This window comes from Strigops habroptila, chromosome 4, assembly GCF_004027225.2.
Source record: "Strigops habroptila isolate Jane chromosome 4, bStrHab1.2.pri, whole genome shotgun sequence".
Taxonomy (NCBI): domain Eukaryota; kingdom Metazoa; phylum Chordata; class Aves; order Psittaciformes; family Psittacidae; genus Strigops; species Strigops habroptila.
In genome coordinates, this window is record NC_046358.1 from 60635196 (window position 1) to 60659518 (window position 24323).

At 37.6% G+C, this 24323-nt stretch overlaps 1 protein-coding gene across 2 annotated transcripts in view; it reads right to left on the reverse strand.

Moving 5' to 3' along the window:
- QSER1 (glutamine and serine rich 1) overlaps positions 1-24323 on the reverse strand; it is a 42556-nt gene that overhangs the window by 12186 nt on the left and 6047 nt on the right. The window contains exons 2-7 of one of the 2 annotated variants that reach the window (XM_030485136.1): positions 13315-13424; positions 11833-12000; positions 4833-8540; positions 2202-2494; positions 1144-1260; positions 395-528 (exon numbers count right to left, since the gene is read on the reverse strand). In XM_030485136.1, the coding sequence (XP_030340996.1) occupies positions 395-528; positions 1144-1260; positions 2202-2494; positions 4833-8540; positions 11833-12000; positions 13315-13424 (4530 nt within the window). Of the gene's footprint in view, positions 1-394; positions 529-1143; positions 1261-2201; positions 2495-4832; positions 8541-10565; positions 10675-11832; positions 12001-13314; positions 13425-24323 lie in introns of those variants that run through there. The other variant, XM_030485137.1, reaches the window with a different exon arrangement.

Sequence of the window (24323 nt, forward strand, 5' to 3'; positions counted from 1 at the left end):
AGTATACTGGGACAGGATTATCATCAAAGCAATCCAGAAAAATGTAACTAACTTGCAAAGTCCATGAGATAGGAGAAAACAACACACATTTAAAATCATTACACCTGCAGGCTTCTGTGTTAATGTTGAGGCAAAAGCTGACAGAAAGAAATAGCATCAGGAGGCCCAACACCTCCAAAATGCATTATTATTGCAATCCACAGACCCAAGGTAGGCAGGTCTTAATATGGCAGTAATTTATGTCTTGTTTCTTAAAGCAAAACACAGAGTTTTCAGTTTCTACCTTAAAGTTGAATTAACATAACCCTGAGTTATAAGTCTTGTTTATTAAAATAGGTGTGTTCTTAATATGAAAACAATATGGCAAAATGTCAAAAAATATGAAATAAAATACCTTGCTGACTGTACAGGTTTGCTCCGTGGTTTTTTTGAACATACTCTGACATACTCTTTTTTGTTTGAATTTTCAATGAACTTCACATACACTCGTTTATATTTTGTTTTTGCATCCCCGAAATACCCAAGATACTAAAAAAAAAAATACACAAGTGTTTTTTGTTAAGTAAAATTGTTCAGTTTAACAATTAAAAACATAAATACTAAAGACAAAAAGTCAGTTTAAAAACAACTTGTTTACAAGAATGAGCCATCCTACAGCATTTACAATTTAAGAGAAATTCTCCAATGGATTTCCACATTTAAAGAAAGAAAAAAAGGAAAATAAGGCAAGACATACTTTGGGCTTCATTTTTTCCACTTATGTAATTCTCCCCATGTGTTATCCCTAAAGAATTATCTGCATGGCAAAGGGCTGCCTGCTGAAACTGTATCCTATCTGAATCCTTCCCATTGTGGTTCACAAGCCTGCTTCCACTGACTTTATTCTGGTTATGAAAACCTGTTCCTTTATGCAGCCTGAATGATACCAAAGAACCCATGCTGAAAAACAAAAATTCTGCCCATTTATATATTTATATAGAGAGAGAATTTCAGAGCAGGAGGAAATCGAGAAACCGCTTCACCCATCCCCTTCAAGGATACTTCCTAAGAACGTATGTCAGAATCACATTTTATCTTATTTCCTAGACTTCCATCAAGGAAATCAGTTCCCATGAGGCTTCACAAGGAATTTTTAAGACTCACACTGTTAGTAGCAGCAAACTCCCTCTGACTATCTCGGACTTCAGGAACAAACTTTTGCAATAAAGCCTTCTGTACTTTCCAAATAGCTGGAGGCTCTCTTCCTGTTTGTAAAGCAACCTGTAAGAACATAAAATTATTAGCTAAAAAACATTCTTATTTTTCTCCCTGAAGTGTGTTGTGAATTATACTTTTTGAGCAAGTTATGCAGGGATGAAATTAAAATAAGTCATTCAAAATTCCAAACCGGTAGTCATTATGTGCCATTTGCATCAAGATAGTATGACGTGAACTACGCATAACAACATACCTTAATCATTTTTGTAAGTGACAAGGGAACACTTTAAAACTGATATCACTTATCTTAAGCGACAAAGCTATGTGAATTCATTTAAAACTTCAGTTCAAGATGATGAACACACAGACACATAATCAGAAGTATTAGAAATTAATGGTAAGAATATTGCTGGCTACAATAGCAACAAAATGAAACGTAAACATGAAGAATTTAACATGGAGAAGCAACAAAACCAAACAAGAAATCAAGAACACAAGAAATGTTCCCACAAACTCATGTGAAGAGCAGTACTGTTGCTTATGGAAGCAACTCCTTATTGGAACAGCAAGCAGAACCTCTTCCAAAAAAAGAAGACAATTCGAATATCTTTTGCACAAGTCCAAAAGCAATGTCCTCAACACCTTACACTTGGAAACTTACTACTACCTTCATAAATAAATCAAAGGTAGTCAACAGCCTGTCAAAAAAATATGACTTTTAATATTAAAAAAAAGGTAATTCCAAGTTCTAACAGAGGTTACCAGCACGTAAATTTACTTTATTATGTATGTAGAATAAAACAGGTCATGTACACACAAAACATATTTATAACCTGCACTAGAAAGACACCTTTAAGGCATCTTGGCAGCAACCAGGGAATATTAGAATAGAAACAGAAAACTGATCTGCAGCCTTTCTCCTTTTGGTAGTTTGTTGAAGCTAAATTCATATGCAGGATTTCTCATGATTTCCCCCACCTCTCCTCAGCAAGTATTCAGATTACCTTTAGTGTCTCTATATCTTCAATCTTCACTACAAATTCATCACGTTCTCTGTACATGCCCTCTCCTCCACTGTCCGTATTCTCCTCATCAGTACATCCTTCTATTGCAACAGTTGCCTGTGTTTTTGCCAATTGGTCTGAGGTCACAGCATCCTGTTGGGCTACTTTTAAGGGGTCGGCTGGGTTCATTTTCTCCTGTGCATTGACCACAGGAGCAGTCGTCTGCGGCTCCTGCTTGATTACAGCAGCAGTGGTGGTGGCAGCAGCAGGAACAACTGCCACTTTTTCAGTTTCTGAAGACAAAAATCCAAATTTTAGTTAAACAAATTATCAAGGATTGGCAAAAAATTGGAATTAGATTATTTTTCTTCCTTTCTGTTACAACACATATTAAAAACACCTCTTCTAAGAGTTAAAACAGAAGCATCATCTTGGCTACAACTAAACTTTAAACAAACCCAAAATATTGTGGCTAGTATACCTCTGTTTGTATTAAACTGCTACAACTGTCAGCATCTAGAAATAAAGATGAACAGCTTTCGAAAACAATTTGATAGCTGCAGACATGAACAAGAAATACTGCTGTACTTTGAGTGAATAAGCAAACACAACGGTAAAGGTTACAACACAGAATCTTGTTTCCAATCTGCTGATAAGCAGACTTTATAAATTGGATTAAGGAAAGACAAATACACGTGAAATACGAAAACATTTGCTGTCTGACTTTTGGACATTTATCATTTTTATCTTGTGATACTGTAACTGGAAGTTTGAGATTAAAACTTTGGCAATATACTAACAATTTTTAATATTAACAGATGTGCAAAATGAGAACTGATGATACACAACAAAGAAGGGAAAGAACATTCTTCTCCTCCTCTATGCCAAAGAGCCAAAAGAAACTCCCACTTTTCAAAATTAATCTTTCCCACCTGAAAAAAATGAGAAACCTTTTTAGATATTACTTAATACTCTTTTATACATATTAGTTTTAGTACTGACTTGCTGATCTAAAAGAAATCAAGTTATATTGGCTATAGCATAATTACTGATATCACTTAGGAAGCTGGCTTCAAACTTAAGATTACTATTGTCCAGTTTTGTTACAATCACTGTTAATTGCTGGCTTTATCACTTGAAAAAATAGAAAAAAGATAATGTGACATTTTAATAAAAGTGATTCAAAACAAATGATTTAAATATCAAATTAATGTGCCAATACAAAAGCTATGCCAGATACATGAAGATTCATTAAATCAACTCAGCAAAATTGCTAAGCCAAGAAATACATTCTTCTGCATATATCCTATAACATTATTGCAAATAGGTTGTATTTCTTTGTTCAGTGAAAGCTCTGACAGCTTTAATTAGACAAAGCATTATTAGTTCCCCAAGTATATTTACAGTCTTCAAAACAGCAGATAAATGGACATACACTACCTAATGCTACCAAGACTACATCTTAGTATTTGTCTTTCCATACTTGTATTAAAAAAAAAAAAAAGGTAGAAAAATTACTAGAAAACCTGCAGAAGCCCAGCAAGTAAGAAAGAAGTCATCACCAAGCACCTTGTACAGTGTACAGTCTTGTATACAACAAAACAGGAAGGTGAATTCAAAATTGGTGGTATAAATATTACATCTTTATGAATAATAAAGAAGTCACCATAACATTGTAAAAGAAAGTACTGCAAGTAAAACACTAGCGGAAATGGCCACCAACAAAACCCCTTTGAAATACTTCCTTCGAAAGCTGTATACAGAACATGGCTTATTAAAATTGACATGCTTCAGCAAGAGGCTCACACCATAGCACTGTCCACATTTTGGCCTTCTGGGAAAAAAAAAGTCACTGCTTATTTGTTTAAAATACATATTCAACAGAAAGACATATGAGGAACTTCATCTTCTGTAATGGGCTTTCCAAAATGCTTGAACTTAACATAACTTAATAGAAATATCCACAGAAGAAAACAGAACAGTAATCAAGATGAAGTATTGTTTAGCGTATCATGTACTCCACAATCTTTTCCCAGTATTTTAGGTTTGGTTATAACAATTTAAGTTCAGTTGTGCTATGTATTTTTCAGTAAATCATGTCACCCCTAGAGAAAAAAATCTTCCCCTCTCCTCTAAAAGACAAAAAAATACTGTTTTCATAAACATACTCTGTGCAACTCTATCAAAAGTGCATATTTACCTAGGAAGAACTTAACTTCTGCTGATGGCAATTATTAGTATGTTCTCTTGCTAGACTTTTTTTTTAAATAGATTTTTTAAACCTCTGACATGATGATTTGCTGAGGTTTCCAGGTGAAAATCATATTTAGCATTCTAAGCCAGAGAAGAAGAGAACAGACACATTATTCCAATTCTGGCCTAAAATAACTTTTTGGCATTAGAAGAGTCCTACTTAAGTAGCATTAAAAAGCTTACCTACAGATTTTCTAATCGTAGAAAACACCAGTTTAGTCCATAGTCAATGCACCTTTTGAACACAACTCTTAATTATGGCTGGGATTAAAACCAAACCCAATCAAAACCTTTACCTCAACTGAAGATAGCTAAAATTATTCTTTATTTTTTCCCATCAACTACAGAAACCTCCTTCAACATGTGTACTTGTTTTACCTGATTTGTTCTTTCTATCAGATGTATCATCCAGGGCTGACAAAGCAGTAGAGATGCTCTTCTGAAGATCATGGTTACCCCCCACAGAATCGTCTTCATCAGAAGAAAATGAAGCCAATGCTTCTAAATTTTTCTTAAGTTCTTCATCAGCTCTTTTGGTTGGACTTTCACCACTACCTTCAGCAGCTACAGGTGCTGCTGCTGCTGGCTGAGGCTTTGCAGATGGTTGTAGGCATGGGGCACGAACTACCTGGGTAACAGGTCGCCTCGTCCTGTTTGGCATTCGAACGGCTGGAGCTGAAAACTGCTGCCTCGGCCCAGATTTTAGGAAGTCTAAAAAAGATGCGATAAATCCTGTTTTGACTTCAGGCTGTTTTTCTTCAACTTCTTTGATTTTTTGCCTCATTCTTTCCTGATGCTGGTAAGTATCATAACAACTTTCAGAAACAGGAGAAGAGTATGTGAAACACGAGTCACTTCCTCTTGAATTCTGACGTTTGCACTGTCCACTTCTTTTTACCTGTTTCTGAATTGCACTGTCATCTTCTGCAGCATTTCTGGTTTGGATTTTTCCTTTGTTTTTTTTCTTTTGAAAGTTCCCTTGAGATAAATCTTGGCATTCTTCTTCAGTTCTATTAATGGTTCCATCTCCACTTTGGGGCACAGAGAGTGGCTGCAATGGAACCTTTGACTGGTTACCTGCCACTGTACCATCATCACCACCTATATTAAAATCATTCTCTGAAGCAGCACTTTCTCCACTTAGGCTCCTACCACTTGAAACAAATTCTGTGTCTCTTGCATTCAGCGTACCATCAGCTGAAGCATCATTATCTTCTTCAGATTCATGACTGATGCTAGATTGTTTCTTAATTGGAACAGCCCCTTGTTCTTGCTCTTCTTGACCAGGGCCAAGGGTGGGAGAGGTCATTCTTGTTGCTACATTTTGATCTGAAGTTTCAATGTGTTGCTGATCAAGGTTCACAGTTTTTGTCTGTATTGTTGACACTGGTGTAAGATTTATAGTAATTTGGCTTCCATTCAAAGAAATATTACTAATGCTTGTTGGCTTTCCAACTACTGTAGGTGAGGCACTGAAACCAGAAGACACATGTCTTACATCCACTGATCGAAACTGTGGTTTAGACTCCTCGCTATTTTCAACAGACTGGATTTCCTCTTCATTAGAAGTTGATTTGGCAAAGTCAGATGGTGTTACTCCACAGGCTGCTGCTGTTGCTGCTAAGATGTCATCTACATTGGATAATATATTCCTCTCATCACTGAGAAGTATAGATTCTGGGAAACATATTGAACTGAGAGAAACAAACTGGTTTTTTGAATCATGTTGATTTGTCTGAGTAAAATGATCTTTTGTTGTCAAATGCTGCTGTAGTGGCTTTGAGGGCTCAGAAATGTCCATTTTCATGACTTCTGAATTCTGAGTATGAAGCTGTTGCTGCGAATGACTCCCATTACTTTGAATAATATGACCATCCATCTGAAGGAATGGATGTGTCACTTGTTGAGAACTGTGTATTCTTTGCACTTGTGGTGATGCCTTCGTTTGTCCCAAACCTGATTGAAGTATTGACTGGTGAAGAATCTGCAAGTCACAGGCTGACTCCAGCAGTACCTGTGCACTGGGCAAGCACAGCTGATGACCATGTCTTAAAGCATGAGGCTGAACCTGCGATGGTGGGCTAATGACTTGGCCTTGCTGTTCTTGAGCTTTACTTTCATGTACCTTATGCATAAGAGAATGTTGCTGGTTTAGTTCTTTAGCACTCACAGTTACTTGTGTCGTTTGCATTAAATTAGCTGTCTTTTTTATATCATGGCTTAAGCTAGTGATATGGCCAATATGTTGGGAAAGCTGATCCACGGAATTGACCATTCTTTCATCTTTTTTTGTTCCTTGAAGAGTAAGTCCCACAACTTGATCCTCAAGACGAGAGTTACTTCTGATGACACTTTGAGAGTATCTGTCATCTGCTTTTGAGACCCTATAGGATGCATCCTGAGCGTTGATTTCCTCATCAGTCAGCCTTTGAGTGGAAGACTCAAGAGTAGCTTGCTGTTGCAATGCTTGCATATCCGGCATCGATAATTCCTCCTCTTGTTTTGATGAGGCATACAAATTAGAGTCAGACTTCCTTTTAACATATGACTTTGTTTCTGAGGAAGGCCTGTTGTTCTGCAGTGTCTGTGAATGAGCTGGGGATGCAAAAGGAGGAGACTGGACAGATGGCAAAAACTTCTGAGACTGTGGAGAGGAGGATTCCTGTGACTGAGAATTCTGAGAAGAATGTAAAGAAATATAGCTCTGGTTAGGACTCGAGGCTGGAAGAGCTTGTATCCGAGGAGAGGCATTAAAGGAAAGGGAAGGCGATGTCAATGTTAAAGACTGCCCTGAAGAATAGCTTTCTGAAGGACTAACAGCTGATAAAACTTGTGATTGAGATGAAAAACTAACTTGGGATTGGCTAACTGGAGATAAACCCTGAGTGTGACTAGAAGAGTAGCTCTGAGATTGGCTGACTGAAGAAAGTTCCCTCGTTTGCCCAGAGTAGTTCTCATTTGGAACTGAAGTCAATACCTGTTCCTCTGAGGAGTAACTGAGAGTTTGACTATCAGAAGTAATAGTTTGTGATTGCCCAGAAAAAGTCAATGTTTTATACAGTGAGGGCAGCTTCTCAACCTTGCTGGATGAGAAATCCTGTGAGTGACTGACAGGTGGCACACTCTGAGTGGGGGATGAAACATAGTTTTGGGACTGGCTGACTGACAAGAGGCTTGGGAGCTGTGCTGTAGAATAGATCTGTGCTTGGCCTGTAATGACAGAACTCTGGTTTTGTGCAGTTTTGGCATAGCTTTGTGTCTGCACAGTAGGAGCTACACTTTGAGGTTTGGGGGTCTTTGCTGACCTCGGAGGCTGCTTCATGGAACAGTTTTTCACTTTTGCTGTGGAAGCAGATGGAAAACCAGGCGATGGAATTGCAGATGTGTACGACTGAGCAAGTTCCACTGTGACTTGAGAAGTCTTCTGCTGTAGTCCTCCATTGCTCACCTGAGTAACATCTCCAACTGGGCTGCAAGATAATGCTGAGTGCCTAGATGTATCCTGAAAATTAACTCCACTTGTACTTGTTAAATAGCTGTGTAAGGAATGCTGTGAAACAGTCAGTTGAGCCTGAACAGACTGAGTACTTGAAGGCCGCTGATGGTGTTTAATAACACTACATTCTCGCTGAAGTGCTCGATCAATAGAAGCAGTGGAACCAGTAAAGACAGATGTGCTATATGCCTGAGAAACCTGCTGAGCTCCTCCAAGGGTTGAAGGCAACAAACTAAATTGAGGTTGCAAGAGATGGGGTGCAGATTCTTGAGCAGAACGGTATGTTGATGACTGAGGTGGTATACTGGTGCTTAAAACAGAACCGCCTAGGCGCTCAAATGTCAAAGCAGTTGGAACAGTGCCTTGTGATGTTTTAATCTGCAATAAAGGATCATGGGTAGTTAAGAGACCGTTCGATGTAGCACTGAAAGTAGTATCTTGAAGAGTAAGAGAAGGAGTAGTAGCAAAGTTTCTACTGCTGAAAGTGTTGGGATGCTGATACGCTGATAAAGCAGATGTTGGTGGAAATGTTCCAGAGGTTGGCAAAGCTCCAGTTACAAAGAGTTCTGTGGCTGCTGAGGAATGCATACCTGGAAAAAAAACAGAAACAAAACGAGAAGGGAAAAGAGCATAAGGGAGCTTTACAAGTTACAACACTGCATTTCTAGAACTCACTTGATTGTAAGATTTTACAGCATTTATAAACGTAACCTTTGTTAGAATCACCATCCCTTTTCAATGGAAACATCCTAAAAGGGAGGCCCTTATTGTGGGTCATTCTCAAACTGGAAGTGCAGGGTTTTTTTAAGAATTCCAAATTCTATACCCTCAGTGAATTGGCAAGGAAAAAAAAAATCATATCCTTACGATAAAAACTGTGGATAAAAAAATTGCACAAGATGAATTCTTCTTTGAAACTGAAAGCTCTTTATTAGTTTTTGTTTCAGTTTAGAAAGAAGTTTGTAGTAGAGGACAACTATTAAAAAGCCCTGGGCACCTTTAGTATACAGTAAAAAGGCAAAATTACACCTCACCAATTGTTACACACACACAGTTAAAGGAACAATTCCATCTCCTGCATTTACCCTCACCAATACTTTCATAACTTACTTTATGGAAACATTTCGGAGCTTACAGTGAAATAGCTAACAGCCCCACTTTGTAATATGTGTTTCTTAAAAGACAGCTTTCACTTTCAATACAAAGAATAAATATGATTTGTATGCTTTCCAAAAATATCCACAGACAGCAACTAGCTGCACAGTGCAATAGCAACTATCCAACTGAAAGGTACAATATTACTTATTTGTATCTGGACACTGGTATGATATCTTGGCTTAAACAAGATTTCTCTACAGAACACACTACTTCAACTGAAACAGGAGCGTGAAATTCCCTTGCAAGTTTTCCCTTGCAGTGATCCATATCATTCAGTGCTTTTCACCCTGTAGTTTGCAGGTACTGGTGAAGTTTGTGTACTATTTCCAAAGCCTGTGAATGGAAGTGAAGAAGGCAAGTTTATTCTCAGGGAGACAAACTTCTTGTAAAGGGTATGCAAATCAGAAAAAAAGTGAAAGTTACTGGTATAATTTGACCTTTTTCAGTTCTTCTTTGACATTTAAAACAGCTTTTAGTTTTGTATCATTTAAGAATAAATAAAAAACTCTCAGTAAATAAAAAGTGGGTTTGAGACAAACACTTCAGGAAAAAAAATCAATTTTAATTCTAAAATGTATTCAGTCCTCTTAAACTGATTGCAACATAATCATACATTGCTTTGGAAGTTTCAGATGAAGCTGCGAAAGAAAGTCTTTGTTTCTCCCTTTCAGTTCAAGACGAACTGATACGAAGAGATGTGATACTGAGGGAATGTCAAGGTATTTTTCATTAGTCAACAATAAGGTCTTTCTGAGTAAGAAAGCATAAGCAGTGTTTTAATGCCTTTTTTCCCCTCTTCTAAAAAACTTCAACATCATGTACAACTGGGTTCTCTTTTACTGATGCCTACCACTAAGACAAGAGCACAGGCATCCGGAAGCATCAAAGAAGGGGAAGAATTTATACCTGTTGTAACTGCAGATGTTAATTTCTCATCTAACCTGTATTTTTCCCTTCTCTTCTATAAATTAAAGCCCTTCCTGCTACGCAGGTAATTTCTTGAACCAGACAAGAGCCAGTCACAGAAGCACTATCATGGCAGAACTGCTGGGTTTTATATTTTACTTCTGTAGAGGAGCAGACAAAAGGTACGGCAAAGGTAGTAAGTTGTGTGCTCAGATGCCCCCCCCCACTCTAAGAAATCAGAACATCAATAAAAATGCCACATATCAAAGGAAGACTTTGTAGGACAATGTAACAAACATGCTGCTCCTCTTTTCCCCCCAGAATCAGCAGTTGCAGGGTTTGGAGGGGGGAAAAAAAAAAAAGTGACAAGCCCTTCTAAGGAAAGGCCAACTTGAAGAGCAAAGAGCACTTGTTTTCCCTCATCAAAGAAGTCTGTAGAAGACAAAGCTCTCAAGACACACTTGGGGAGACTGAGGGATACAGAAAAGCAACAGAAGTATTAAAGGACAACAGAAAGCTCAGAAAACTGGTAATATTGAAAATGGGCTTACTGATGAGTTCTTAGTACTGAGTACTGAGAAGTCTCTCAATCACTGGTATCAACATCAAACCTGACCCACAGCATGTCTCCCCATTCTTCACAATTCACTGTTAGGCAGGCTGCAATGGAGAAAACATGCTAGGACAAAGAGAAAAAAAGATTTCTTCCCAGCTGATAATCTGCTGCGAGGATGGGTCATCACAACTCTAAACACCACTGATTTATATTAAGATTTCTTGACAGACTAACAGTGTGCATCTTCATCTGTACTCCCACATATATGCTTCTGGCTATGGCGAATAAAAAGCCACATTCTCTCTTCTCATCTTTCTGAGTAGCTCTTCACAGAATGCAGCTGCATGTTACACTGAACAGACCAAGTACAAACTGTCAACAAAAGGATTGTTCAACTCTTCCCTTTTCCTACCTTATGCCTCCTCCCTAAATCAGAACCAGCTATCCCACAGCTGCACTAGGACACAGGTCAGCTTGCTGATATGATGGAAAGCCATCCCACCAAAGGAAAAACCCCACCCAAACCTTGTCTGTCATATGAGTGAATAGGTCTGATTCACGGCACAGCTGCACAATCACTGCGTAAGATTAACCATAACTTGAAGCTACCCAGAGATACAGTAGCAACACTTCATCTTGCTGCGGCTGTCCACAGCAAGCTCAAAACATGCAATGTTTCCTGCTCTGCACAGAAGGCTTGACAGATGGGGGAGGTTTGCAGAAGGCAGTCAGTCTGCCAAGAAAGACGGCATGTTTGTTTATTTGTAAATTAGATGAGTTATTTCTGTGCAACATGCACCTCAGACCTTGTTTTGAGAACATCTTGCTCATTACTTCTGTGTACAAAGGGGCTAAAGTTATCTACAGACTTTTAGTAGAAATATCACAGAACAACAACTATGACAGGGAACACTCCGAGAATGAAAGATCTGCTCAGGTGTACAGGTAGCCTACTCGAATATGCTTTTGGTGTTAGCGAGAGTCATTCCAAAGTTGGAGAATATATCTGACTCTTTAGACAAAATAATACCCTATTCATCCAAAATCCTTCTAAAAAATTCGAACTTCTGCTCATATATTTCTTCTTCTAATAGAATCTTTCTGTTAATATAATTTCATTGATTTTGAGATATTTAATACTGAGATGGAAAAGACGTAGAAGACATGTAGCCTTTTCAGTTAAGTCAGGATATTTTTGCTTCAAATTCTCCCCAACATTCAATATAACAACAACAAATTTTATTTCAAGAGAAATTTTTCACCTGTCTGCCAGGAAGGAGCCCTGAATTGCGGTAAAAGGGTAGATCCTGAAGAGACTGCCTGCGCGGTACGAGACTCAATAGCAGAGAGAAAATTCATAACTGAAGAAGTTTCCTTAGTGTTACTTCCAGCACTGTGCATACTGGTGGTATCAAATATTCCTGAAAGACCTAGATGAGAGTGGAGGGAAATGAAACAAAACAGACAATTCAGATGAACTTACAAGAAGCTCAATCAAATAACAAGGATATACATTCATTGTTCAGTAAAAGTAACCTATGAAACACTAGCAATATTATTAAAGTACATTGATTTTTCAGTTTTGACTGTTTTGTAGTGTTGCAACTGTAAACTGGAACTTGAATATACATTTAAAAATTTATTATTAAATGTATGTCAAATATCATGCTTAAAACCAATATTTAGGTACACTGATAAAATTCTCCATTCATCTGAAGGTTCACTGCTCTATTTTTTCCACACAAACTGTTTAAACATTCAGAATTCCTTCTGAAATTGGTTCAGCTTCTCTGTTCACCTCTTCCCCCAGTTCTTGCTCTTTGGAGTTTGGAGTCTTGCAGTTTGGAGTTCTCTGTAGTTTGGAGGTTTTTTCTGTGACTAGCACAAGAAAAGGGGTTTTGGTTGCATTCCCCATTCCAGCAAACGCTTTTGTGCGTTCACTCTTGCTCACAACTTTCAGTGGCAGGGGGCTCAGTGGGAAGCGCTGGAGAGATCCAGTTTTGAGTAATGGAGATTATGAAAGACTGTAGGGTCTGCACCCTGGAACATGCCCTGCAGTTCTGACCCTCCACCGTCCTGATCGAGGACTTGGCCAAGAGACTACAGATTCCAGCCAGCACAAGCTCAAATATCTTTCCTTAGAAACTAGGCTGCAAAGCGATCATGAAGAGGTCATGCCCTGTCTTCTCCTGACATGGAGACAGGCTATCATCAGCATCACGGACAGATCCTGATGCAGATATAACACAGCCTAACCTGCTACTATATTTAAATTTTAACTTTCCCCCAGCACTACGTCTTAGTTTACACATGTAAGCACTAGCAACAGCGTGCTCCAATTTGCATTAGTTTTGCTGCTTGCTTTAGTCTAAAAGAATTAGCATGATTTCTGCAGCTGGCTTCGAGGCGTACTTAACGTTTGGCCCTTATGCGTAGGCCAAATCCTGAAAAGCTGTATTTTAAAGAATACGTGAAGTTTCTTTAAGAACGAACAATAAGATAATAAACATAGCCCCCTCCCCTTATATTTTCCTTTCTACTTACAACATTTTGATAAAAGCTAACAACTGACTGTTAACTTTCTACTAGAAACTCAGCTCTTCTAATACTACCTGTCACCACTTGCATGACAAACTCCCTCTGATTACAAAATTCATCAATTTGAACCTAAATTATATAACAGGTCTGTTGGGGTATTTTTCCTTTAGCTATTTAAGCTGTAAACTCATTATATGGACAGTTACCAGTAGGATGATGTGTAGTGGAGTATCCAGGAAGCTGATGAGAAGCTGTGTATGTCTGTCTGTGAAGATCTGTTTCTGAATGTGATGAATGTCCTCCTCCATAGCTTAAGCTAAGAAAGAAATTAAACATTATTAACACACGCACACAAAAAAACCCCAAACCCAAAAACAACCCCAAAAACAACAAAAAAAACCCCAACCAGCTACAGAAACAAAGTACAACTATGAAATCCCAACCACAACTCCAGAAGTTGCAGAAACAAAAGAGAACACAAGCCCAAGAACTGACAGATGTGGTTGTGCTAGGACATCACAAAAAATGTTAAGCAGATAAAAATTACTACAAAACATAATGATCCAAAGCAGGGAGAGAGAGAGAGAGAATTTTTTGATTACAAAAATCAAAGTTGATCACAGAAAAGTCTACAAAGGACTAGGTCAGGAAGACAGAGGTCTTCCTAGTTCAACTGTAAGAAACACTGAATGGACACTTTTGGAAATGATTTACTGATGTAAATCTGCAAAGCAGATGACTACAAATACATGCCTACTTTAACATTTCTATTTCCAATTCTATTAGAACTTACAGGACCAGATTTAATACAAAGGCTGGAATGACTAGGAAGCTGTGGGAGCAATAGTTTTTTAAAGATTTTGTTAATTTTGGTGCAATTTAACAAAATTGACAGCAACAGCACTACCAAGTTACCAATCCCAGTCTTCAGACCTCCTACCATTACATGTAAGTTAATGATCCACAGATTTTATTTAATGTTTTGAAATGAGTCATCTACATTAACATCATGTTATAATCAGACTTGGTGGAAGCAAACTGAAAATATACAGTGTCTGGGCCTGTGCAAAAGCAAAAATGCAGAAAATAAAGAAATGCAATCTAAATATCAAGCTACATCAGGAACATGCCAGAAGTGCTAATGATTTCTGACTTTAAAAGGCAGAAAAAGGAGGAGGAAGCAAAACAAAATCCCAAAGCTTTTAAGCTTCCAAAGATTCAGCTCTGTACAGCACCTGTCAAACAGAAAAAATGAAGCCAGCACAACGAAGTAACTGTTTACCCTCTTCTCTTCTTGCCTTTGGACATTACGTTTATAGGTAGCTGCTACCTACTCCAGTGCACATGTGAGATATGCTTTAAGTTCAAAATTCAATTGTAAACAGATGCCAAAAAACCCCTAACGGCAAAACTCACAGCCCTCCCTGCCGCCTGCTGTAAGGGAGGCTTCCCCTATCCTCTTTCATCCCCTGGGATGAGGGGGCAGTCACTCTGCTTAAGGGAAAAATGGAACACTTTATGCCAGGAATCATGACATCATGGGAAACTTTTATAGAAGTCACCAAATAATTTTAAAAATTGGGAACACTGCTGCTTTTGCTTTGTTTTCATTAACATGGCAAGAAGGAGACAGAGGAGATGTGATGAGCCTGTGAGAGCAGTGTGACCTCCACGCGTTATGAACTAACAAGAGCCTGCCTGTAAGGGATACAACATTTTAGGCTTTAGGCTTCTAGATTAACTTCTGTACCCAAGATGCACTAACAGTGGACGTATTTTCCATTTCAGCTGCTTAGAGCATAGCAACGGTCCTATAGTCAGTGCGCCAGACTAAGGCACAAGCCTAAACAATGAACGAACATCATTTGGTTTTTTTACAAAAAGCTTCTGCTTTTATCACTTTCGCACTTTTCACAGTAATAACTACCATTTAGAGAATCCCCAAACCTCGATTCAGAGTCAGCACATCGTTGCCCTGATGTTGTAGAGGACAGACCTTTGTGCAGTTCAACACTACGTATCAGCAACAGATTTCGTTTATATGCTGACTGAAATCTAATGGTTTGCATCATTACTATGGACAATTCCCAGACCAAAAATTCATAATAGTGTTCTGTATGTAAAACATTATGGATGTAATAAAGCAAAATTAAATGAAAATGTTTTTTACAAGACAAATTTAAAGTTAAGCTGGTTTTGGTTTTTTTGAATATACTTGCATCGCTAGAAAAAAACATAAAACTTAGGACACATTATGTTTTCTTCAGATTTTCTAAAAATAAAAAGGCACTACATGAGAAACTAGGTTTCTAAGCTGAACCATGGTAGTAGCATGTGCATTGTTAGCAAGATTCACCAACACAAATGCTGACCTTGTGAAAACTTTCTGTTCACAAAAGAATCACAGAACGGCTTGGTTTGGACAGGACCTTAAAGCTCATCCAGTTCCAATCTCCTGCCACGAGCAGGGACACTTTCCACTAGACCAGGTCGCTCAAAGCCCTGTCCAACCTGGCAGTAGGTTATACTTAGTTTTACTTTCAAGTTTTCTTCAAGCATTTACCTATACCAAAGTACATGCTGCTGACTTTTTTTTCCACACACATTTAAAAGGCAAACTATGAAGTCACATGTGGATCGCTCATACAATGGAGCACCCTCCTTTTCCCATTTAGGCTATATTCAGGCTGAGAGGCATGTCTGGTGGTGTAGTGGTGTTCCAGGCAAGTAGGTATACACTTTGCAGCAAAAATCCTTCAGGATAAGGTGAGACCCACAAAACCCAGTACGGATTAAATCTAGTAATACTGCATCATTCCTGCTTTCACATTGTCACAGCAAAAGGTCACGAGCAAAAGTGGATGAACTTCAAATTAACCATCCAAAAATTTGGGAAATCTAAAACCTGGCTTGCTGGGGTTTTTTTTATTTTTATTTTTAACTTGAAATTTCTACTTATTCTGATAACAATGTGAAGACTAAGGGTCACTTCTTTGTAAAGGAAAAGTACAGTATACACAAAGACTACATGACAGCCTAACACACAAGCATGTAGATGCAAGGCACTACACTCTGAACTGTAAAAGCAACTTGTAAAAGAAACTTAGATCACAGATGATGCTGGAACTAACACTGGGATACAAAACAACCCCTAGGCCTACTATCTCAAAAACCTTGTTAATTACTAGAATATCAAAATTCTAATAATTGGGAGCATCATAAGAACACTAAAAGTGTATGACACCTTTTTTTTTTTTTTTTTTTTTTTAAATAAAACCTCCCAGGTCATAGTTTGTGCAACCGCAACCTCAAAAATGAATCTGTCTTTCAATAAAAACACTGTGTTTATAAGAACAGTTAATTGTTTATTGTATAATTACTAGTTGCTGGAATGTAGATTCTTATCTTGAAAAAACCCTGCATATATGCCTTCAGTTTACATAAGCTTATCCTAAACACAAGCACAGCAACTGAAAGAAGATTACTGCCTTAGGGTTTCTTTTTATAAAATGTAGCTTTTAAACAGACGAACTTACACAGAATGTAATGTGCACACCAAAAATACATTAAGCACGGCAAACAACATTACGGCTATCTAGCGTTTCCACTCTGGTTCTGAAGTCTGTTAAAATTTCACATGAGCTCTCACTTGTACTGAAATGTCAGATTAGTTACTTAAGAAACATTCACGTTACTCGAAACTTTATTATTTGTTATCATTAATTGCTATACAATGTTCCAAAAGCTTCCCTCTTATCACTAATGCACCACAGTGATTACTACTGGCATAGTGATCTGCACAATGAAGTGATTACTGCTAGAAAGTAATACAAATTTGGAAAATAGTTCCCCCCGAGTTATTTTTCATTGAAAAGGTCCATTCAATTTTAATATAGTATTTAAGTGTCCTTTTAGAGATGTCCTATAGAGAGCCATCATTATTTGTCATTGCTGTAATGATGCAATCAAAAAATCCTTATGACAATGAAAGTGCAACCATTCAAATATTAATGTTTTTTTCAGCTACATCAGTTGGGCTAATAGAAGATTATTACCTCGCCAGTAAAATTTCTGGAAGAAAAATGTATAGTCATTGCACTTAATTGTTACTAAAACACCTCAACTTTGATTTACAACTCTTTTTTGTTAGTCTAGATTAAGTCTTTCCTAAATTAACTCTTTGTATACCTGTTTATACTGCTATTCTTAAGATAATTTATTTCCACAGCATTCTTTAATCTTATAGTTCCACATGAATTCAGGTATTCAACTGAAAAAGGTTACTGGATTACAATCAACACTCCACTTGCCATCCTCCTCACCTGCCAAGACAATTACCTGGTTTGTGCTTTACACAAAGTGATAGATGCATTTAACTTCAATCTCAAATTAAAGGATTGCTTTTACAAGGAGACAAAATGTAGCTGCAATAAGCACTGGACATACAATTAAGTCCTTATTTCGAATTCTCTCACTTTCTTCAAATAACTTTGTTCTCCTAGGCATTCACGGAATGAAATTCAGAAACACTTCAAACAAGCATTTTAGTTAACACTCGATACAAAAAAGTATCGTTACATGGAAAGTATACATTTTCAACTTTCTACTTTATTTTCTAGATCAATTTTCATCAGAGCTTAGCAATTTTTAAGTTTCTATTTGTTTTTAAGTTTAGTAACAGCAAGTGTTCAAGCCCTAGGGAATCTTGTAATGCTTACATGAAAAACATACCAGGACTCCTAAGGAGCAAAGGCTCCTTCTGGGTGCAATACCTGGGTCTTTTGTTCTCAGCCACTTGTAACTTCTGCCTCTGCTAAAATGTGTCTGAGAACCAGAACAACCAAACCACCGAAACAGGAGGCGACAACACACCATATGAGTGATCAGATTTGAGGGAGATCAAGGAAACAATCTCATGTTTGGGCTGCCTGTTCTGCCTTACTGAAAATAAGGAGTGTCTCAACTCCAGTGGGAAGATGACCGGCGTACAGTTCACTTCTCATTAAATTGCCAAAAAGGAGATTTAAAAAACTAGCGACAGCTTGTGCTGACAAGGAAATACCTTCAAATTCACACTCTGCATTTTATCTGACTTGAGAGATATGCAAAATAGGGGAAACAGGACTCAAATTTTACCCTCTACCCCAAAGCCCCGACACTTGGCAATAGTCTCCCTTCAACCAGCTCCTCAGCTATGCAACAGCGAGTCCCACTCAGAGGACCAAAGCAAAACCGGTTAAGGTCCAAACACTGCAAAAATGACAAATGCCTTTCCAAATATTAAAAATACCATTCTAAGATATTGAAACTGACATGCAGCTCACATCTCTTTTTGTACACTATATTTCATTTTAAACATGCAAAACGCAGTTCCACCTTGCATTACCTGCAAGTCCATATTTAGAATTGGTTTAATATTAATGTTTTGCTTAAAGATTTATCTTTGCTGGTTTGCCTTTATTCGTAGCATCTCCTGGCGAAAAAATGGAAGAGTATTATTTGGAAACATTACTTGAATTTAATATGGATGAAATGAAGAGTAAATGGCCTTTTAGCCAGCATGCACTTCAGCTGCCTGTTCTAACAGCAAGAGTTCGCTGCATGTGCTGCAGTCCACAGTTCATCACCTAGGGTTTATCTGCGGCTCAGAACAAAGTTTAAATGCAATGTTATAGTTAGATATATTTAATCTAAAAATGGGTTTGATCTTGTATTTTTAAAAAGCAATGACTAAGAAAGCAGAATCATAACAGACGGAGTTGCCTAGAAAGAAAGTTGCGACTTAAATGAGTTCAATACTCTTAATAACAGCAAATCACTCCTGTCCAACAGACAGGCCAATGCACTTCTGAAGTTTAAAAGCAAGCCCATGAAGACAACAGAAAATGTTTCAGAAATTAATTCCAATATAAACCAAAGGAAAACAAACTCCTGCTTAACCCAGATACTCACTTCAGTGCAAAATATTTTTTTTTTTTTTACATTTTTTTTTTTAGAAAATGTATACAATGTTATTTTTCACATCTATTTCCCAGATGAAAGAGACACTGCAAGAACAAAGTTGGTTCAAAGCTTGCAAACATCAGCAGGTTCAGGAAAAATAAGAAACCAGCCAACTCCTTGCATCTAATTCCCTGATCCTCTGATCAGATGATACAAGACAAGACAATTCTTAACATTTGAAGATTGAATTGATACTTCACAAAGAGTACTGCGCAAAGAAAAAGAATAGTTAACAGTCTAGAAGAGTTATGGTATCCACCAGACAAGAGAAAAAAGAATCTGCTACTTGAAAAATAAAGCACACCACTGAAAAATTAGAAGAAAAGCATCTCCAAAATTAATGCATCTTAAAAGGTACAGAGTGTTCCTTTCGGTACAGTACACATCTTTAGCATTTACATGGTCTATTTTGAAATTACCACACAAGAAATAAAAAGATGTCAATGTTTTGAAGTGTTATTAAGTACCTAATAATATTATTCTTCGAGACAGAGGACTCTAAGATGGAAAATACAGAATCAGACTCAAGTAGTGGGGTATTTCAGTAAAACACAGATCAGTAGTTTTATTGACAATCTCAACTGTCTGTTGGTTATGTCTCATAATGTAATTTAATGTAATTAACAGACTACACATTGACTGTATAATATATCAAATCGTAACATACCAGAGGCAATGACCCTTCACTCCTTCGTTAAAGATGAAGTTATAATATTAATTTCCAACTTCAATTCACATTCACAACAACCAAGTGCATGACTGGACCAAAGGCTGCCTCAAGGTACTTGCAAGAGGAAACGCTCACTACTTCCTGGCTTTCTAGGAGCTGAGATAAGGAGCTTCTAAGAAATAGATTTTTAGGTAGAAAATAGCAAGCAGGGAACTGCCTGATTGCACAAAAGTTCATTCTATTCCTGAGATTCTTTACCCAAATATATGTTGTATCTTAAGGGAAGAAAAAGATCTTATGGCAAAAAAGGTTCATCTCCCTTTTATTTCCACGATTAATGTGTCTGAACCCTTTATGCTGGATCCTTTTAAAAATAAAAAACCCCAAACTGCTTCAGGAAAGCCAAAACAGTCTTACTAGTATTTCAATGCCTGAGTGCAAGTGCTGGCTTGTCTGATTAAGTAACCTGTGGAGCTCTTAATAACAAAGATAATATAATTCTATTTTCATAGAATCAGTTAAACTATATCTTGACTCTATGTATGTGAAAACTAATATTCAGATAGAAATGAGCTATTTCTAAATTTCAACTTCAGTCACTAAATACTGAAGTGACTCGACAAATTACTTTATATTCTTATTTTTGAAGGTATATGATCTAAATTATTTTTGTGATAAGGTTATCTACAGTTGAAATGTAGCACATTTAACAAAGTCATCCTTTTTTTTTTTTTTTTTTTTAATCAGAATTGGCAAACATTGCTACTGCTTCTCTGGGTTTGGACAAAAATTCTTGGTACCTAACCAAAGCAACTTCCTAAAATTCTGTGGCATACAAAAACTAAACCTAAACTATTCTATAATAATGCCTGTTCTGAGCTCCTGATGTATTTGTTAAGATTTCAAGGCCTGGAGAGGAGCCTTCAGTGTTCCTGCTCTGAATACTGAAGCCTAATTTTGACGTCCTTATTAACTCAGTATCAACACTCCCCACATCTAAACAGACATTGCTATGCCCACACTCACCATTAACTTTATATTATAATGTGGTGTCAGATATAATTTTAAGCCATGTGTTTGCCAAGCAATGTTTTGGGGGTTTATACCTTCCCTGACAGCTTCTACTCTACTGCTCCCTGCAGAAAACCGGAGTACCCATTATGGTTTGTGCAGCTTACACTGTGGAAAGAACTGCAATCTTCATTTCTCACCTTCTGAGGTGCTGGTTTGTTTTGTCACTACATTTATTTATCTTCTCTTACCTTTTCTCTATGAAAGAACCTTCTCTTTACCCAGCAAGGAGATAACAGCTGTTTGGGGTTTTTTTATTAGTAATATGTCTCTCCTACAGAGCTTTGCTCACAATTTGATAAGCTTTTTGCAACAGACAATAATGAAAATATAGCACTTTTTCTTCAACATGTGATGCTATTCTGTTTTCAAAAGTGTACTTGGAGATACTCGAAACTCTTCTCAAGACCATCACAGTAATGGTTGAGCACACAGCATAATCCTCTATTACTGTGGCAGAGATAAACATAAAAAGATTTCATTACTTTTAATAATAAAATTTTATTTCAAAATGTAAAAATCAGCAGAGCATTATCTCAAGAAGTGACTTAGCCACATCAGTGCCTTATTAAAAATACAATTCATTTCAGCTATTGAAATGCTTCTCAATCCTTATTCTCTCACAGTTATTAGTGTTGTAATTTGTGGCAAGCTTCAGTATTACCTTTGGGGTACTGTAGAATGCTTGATATCCCGTTTCTTAATAAGCCTTTTATGGAAATTACATGGAAAAGATGATGCTGAAGTTGAGATATTCATCAGAAGAGGTAAGAGGTGCAAATACATATAACCTATCGACTGATAGAGCCACCTTAGGCAACACCTCTTTTCATTACCAACTCTTCACATATTTTACAGTTCCACAACCCATGAAATATCTTCTTCTTTAATCTAGGGCAGTTAAGGCCCAAACACTAACCCAGCCAGATTTACAGACCTCACAACCGAGTTTCAAACACTTGGTACCAAAAGTCAGTTTCTGAGAGTTCTGTGAAGTTAAAATTTCCAATTGCTCAGTTCACAACGTACTGAACCCATGTAAAGATCAGTGGCTTCACAGCTCACAGCTACAGAACTTGCACATAGTTGAGGCACCTACTTACTGCCTACATAAGAGACCACAATATCCTTGGTCATGACCATATCCTTGGTCATCTGTACAGCTTGCAGTTGAAGGCCATCAAATAGGCTCTAAGCCTTCCCAGTGTTCTCCCCGTTCCACAACACACTACAAGGGCAAAGCAGCTCATAGGAACTCCTTTGGCTTCAATAGTGGCATCCCGATGACTAACACCTCTTCTATCCCAATTTAGGAGGTGTGCCCAGGAAAGATCTAACATATTAACAACACACGGTTCATTGTAAAATGCACCACCAAGACTCTTTACATTAAAGGAAATGTCACAGGGTGTTACTACCCTAATTTTATAAGGAAAATCAGCATAGTCCTTGTATTTAGCTCTTACACCTCTTCGTCAGTGCTTTATTCATCCTAAAACAGATTTAAACTTACATTTCTAACCTTGCAAAGAGGACTCTGGCTACCACATTGTCACCAGCTACTGTTTAGCTGAAAATATACCACACGAATTCAACTGCTTGTGAATGCTTCAACTAGAAAACATGCACTGTTCAAAACTGCAGAAAAAATAAGCGGCCTTTATTTTAAGATGGGAGAAATATATATATATATAAAAATATAATCCTTAAATACATCCCACATACCGATTTAAGATTTCCTGACATTCAGGCAGATGTCTAGACAAAAACAAGTAATAGAAATCAAAACAGTATACACACAAACTAAATTCCTTTAACTGCTGGAAAACCTGTATTCTCTTTTAAAAATAATGACAAAAGGAAGGTTTTTCTGGAGGGGAAAAGAAGAAAATCCCAGCTCTCTTCAGTGGCCTTGAGCATCAGTAACCTCTCCAGGTCACCAGTTCCAACAACTTGAAGACAGTTAACAAATGGTTGCTGTTGAGAGTTGTAAGGAGTTTGTTTTCTAGGATCACTCTCTGTGTTCACAATTAAGAAAAAACTAGTAGAAATCCTATTCCTGGCAGGCTCAGTAGAGAGTAATGAAACTGGAGGAACATAGGAATTAAAGGATTATTCACTGTCTAGCACTGGAATTTTTGACACGACGAAGAGAGAAAGTAAACAGGATGTGGTGTGAAACACTAAGTTGCCGCATTTCTGAAAGGGATTTCCTGGTCAGAAAAAAAGTGCAACAGGGAACGTGCAGCACACGCTGGTACATTCAGTATTGCCACAAAAACACCAGCTCGACTGCACAGGCACCATGCAGGCGCAGTGGCCATTTGTCTGCTATGTTCTGGATGTCCAAAAGCTTTCAGAACAAGTTGCCAGACATCTGGAAATGCTAGACGAAAGGCTAGAGCCCTCAAACTCTTCTCACACAACACTGCCAGGTGAAAAAGAGGGCTATCTCCAAAGAAATCTAGATGTACGACAGCCCCAACTATAATTCATATAGGGTTATTAAGGAATAAATGTTCCTTAGTAGTCTCCTATGTAAATACTATTACTCTTTAGATAAGGATGCCTAAGGGTGCCTTCTTCCTGCTGAGTGTAATTGGTTACAAGTCCTAAGCAAGCAACAGAGGTAGGCATGTAGAAGGAAGATGAAAAACAAGAAAAGCAATAAGGGCAAATAAAAGCTTGTCTAAACATATGTAGATTCTTGCTGAATTGCTTTGGAATAAGAAACTTCAAGCATGAAGGGATTTGGGAATAAAAGCTCCTTGCCTCTGTTTACTGGAACCCATGGTCAGAGAGGTTCTGAGGATGCTCTAAGTGTCAATTTATCCCCAATAGTCCATTCAGAGTAATAAAACAAGAAAGTAACATAACAAGCGGGGACAGAGAACAGCTGAAGTAAAATCAAACCCTATGAAATCTACCCAGTGAGAGAAGTAAATCTAGTACTTAAAAACCAAGAGCTCCTTCCTCTCGGAGCACATTATTTCTCTTTGCTTAAAAATTCTAAGAATTTTCCTTTCTCTGTTGCTTGCATGGTACAGCAAGAAATGCCATGAAGGCTGAGCTCTGCATGCTGCTCAAAGTTATTTTTGTCGCACTTCAGACTGCTAAGGAATGTTTCAAGTGAGACTATTAATGTGTTGCCTTTTAACTGGGTTTTGTTTGGGGTTTTGCTTTTTAGTGTACGGAATAGACACTCATCACACAGAACAACTTTTTGACATGCAAATTTGTGAATGCTTAGACAAAATAGAACAAAAAAAAATCCAAGGAAAATAAATACACCCACTCTGTAAGACCTCTAGTATTGTTTAGAATGAATATAACCCAATCATAGGTGCCTTTTTCCTGATGGAAAAGAGATTTTTCTAAAAACAACCTCCTTTGTATGACAGCATCATGTCAGAATCTACAGCAACTCCAAGAAAAAATAAAAGGTGGGCAAAAGTACAGAAGAAACAAAGG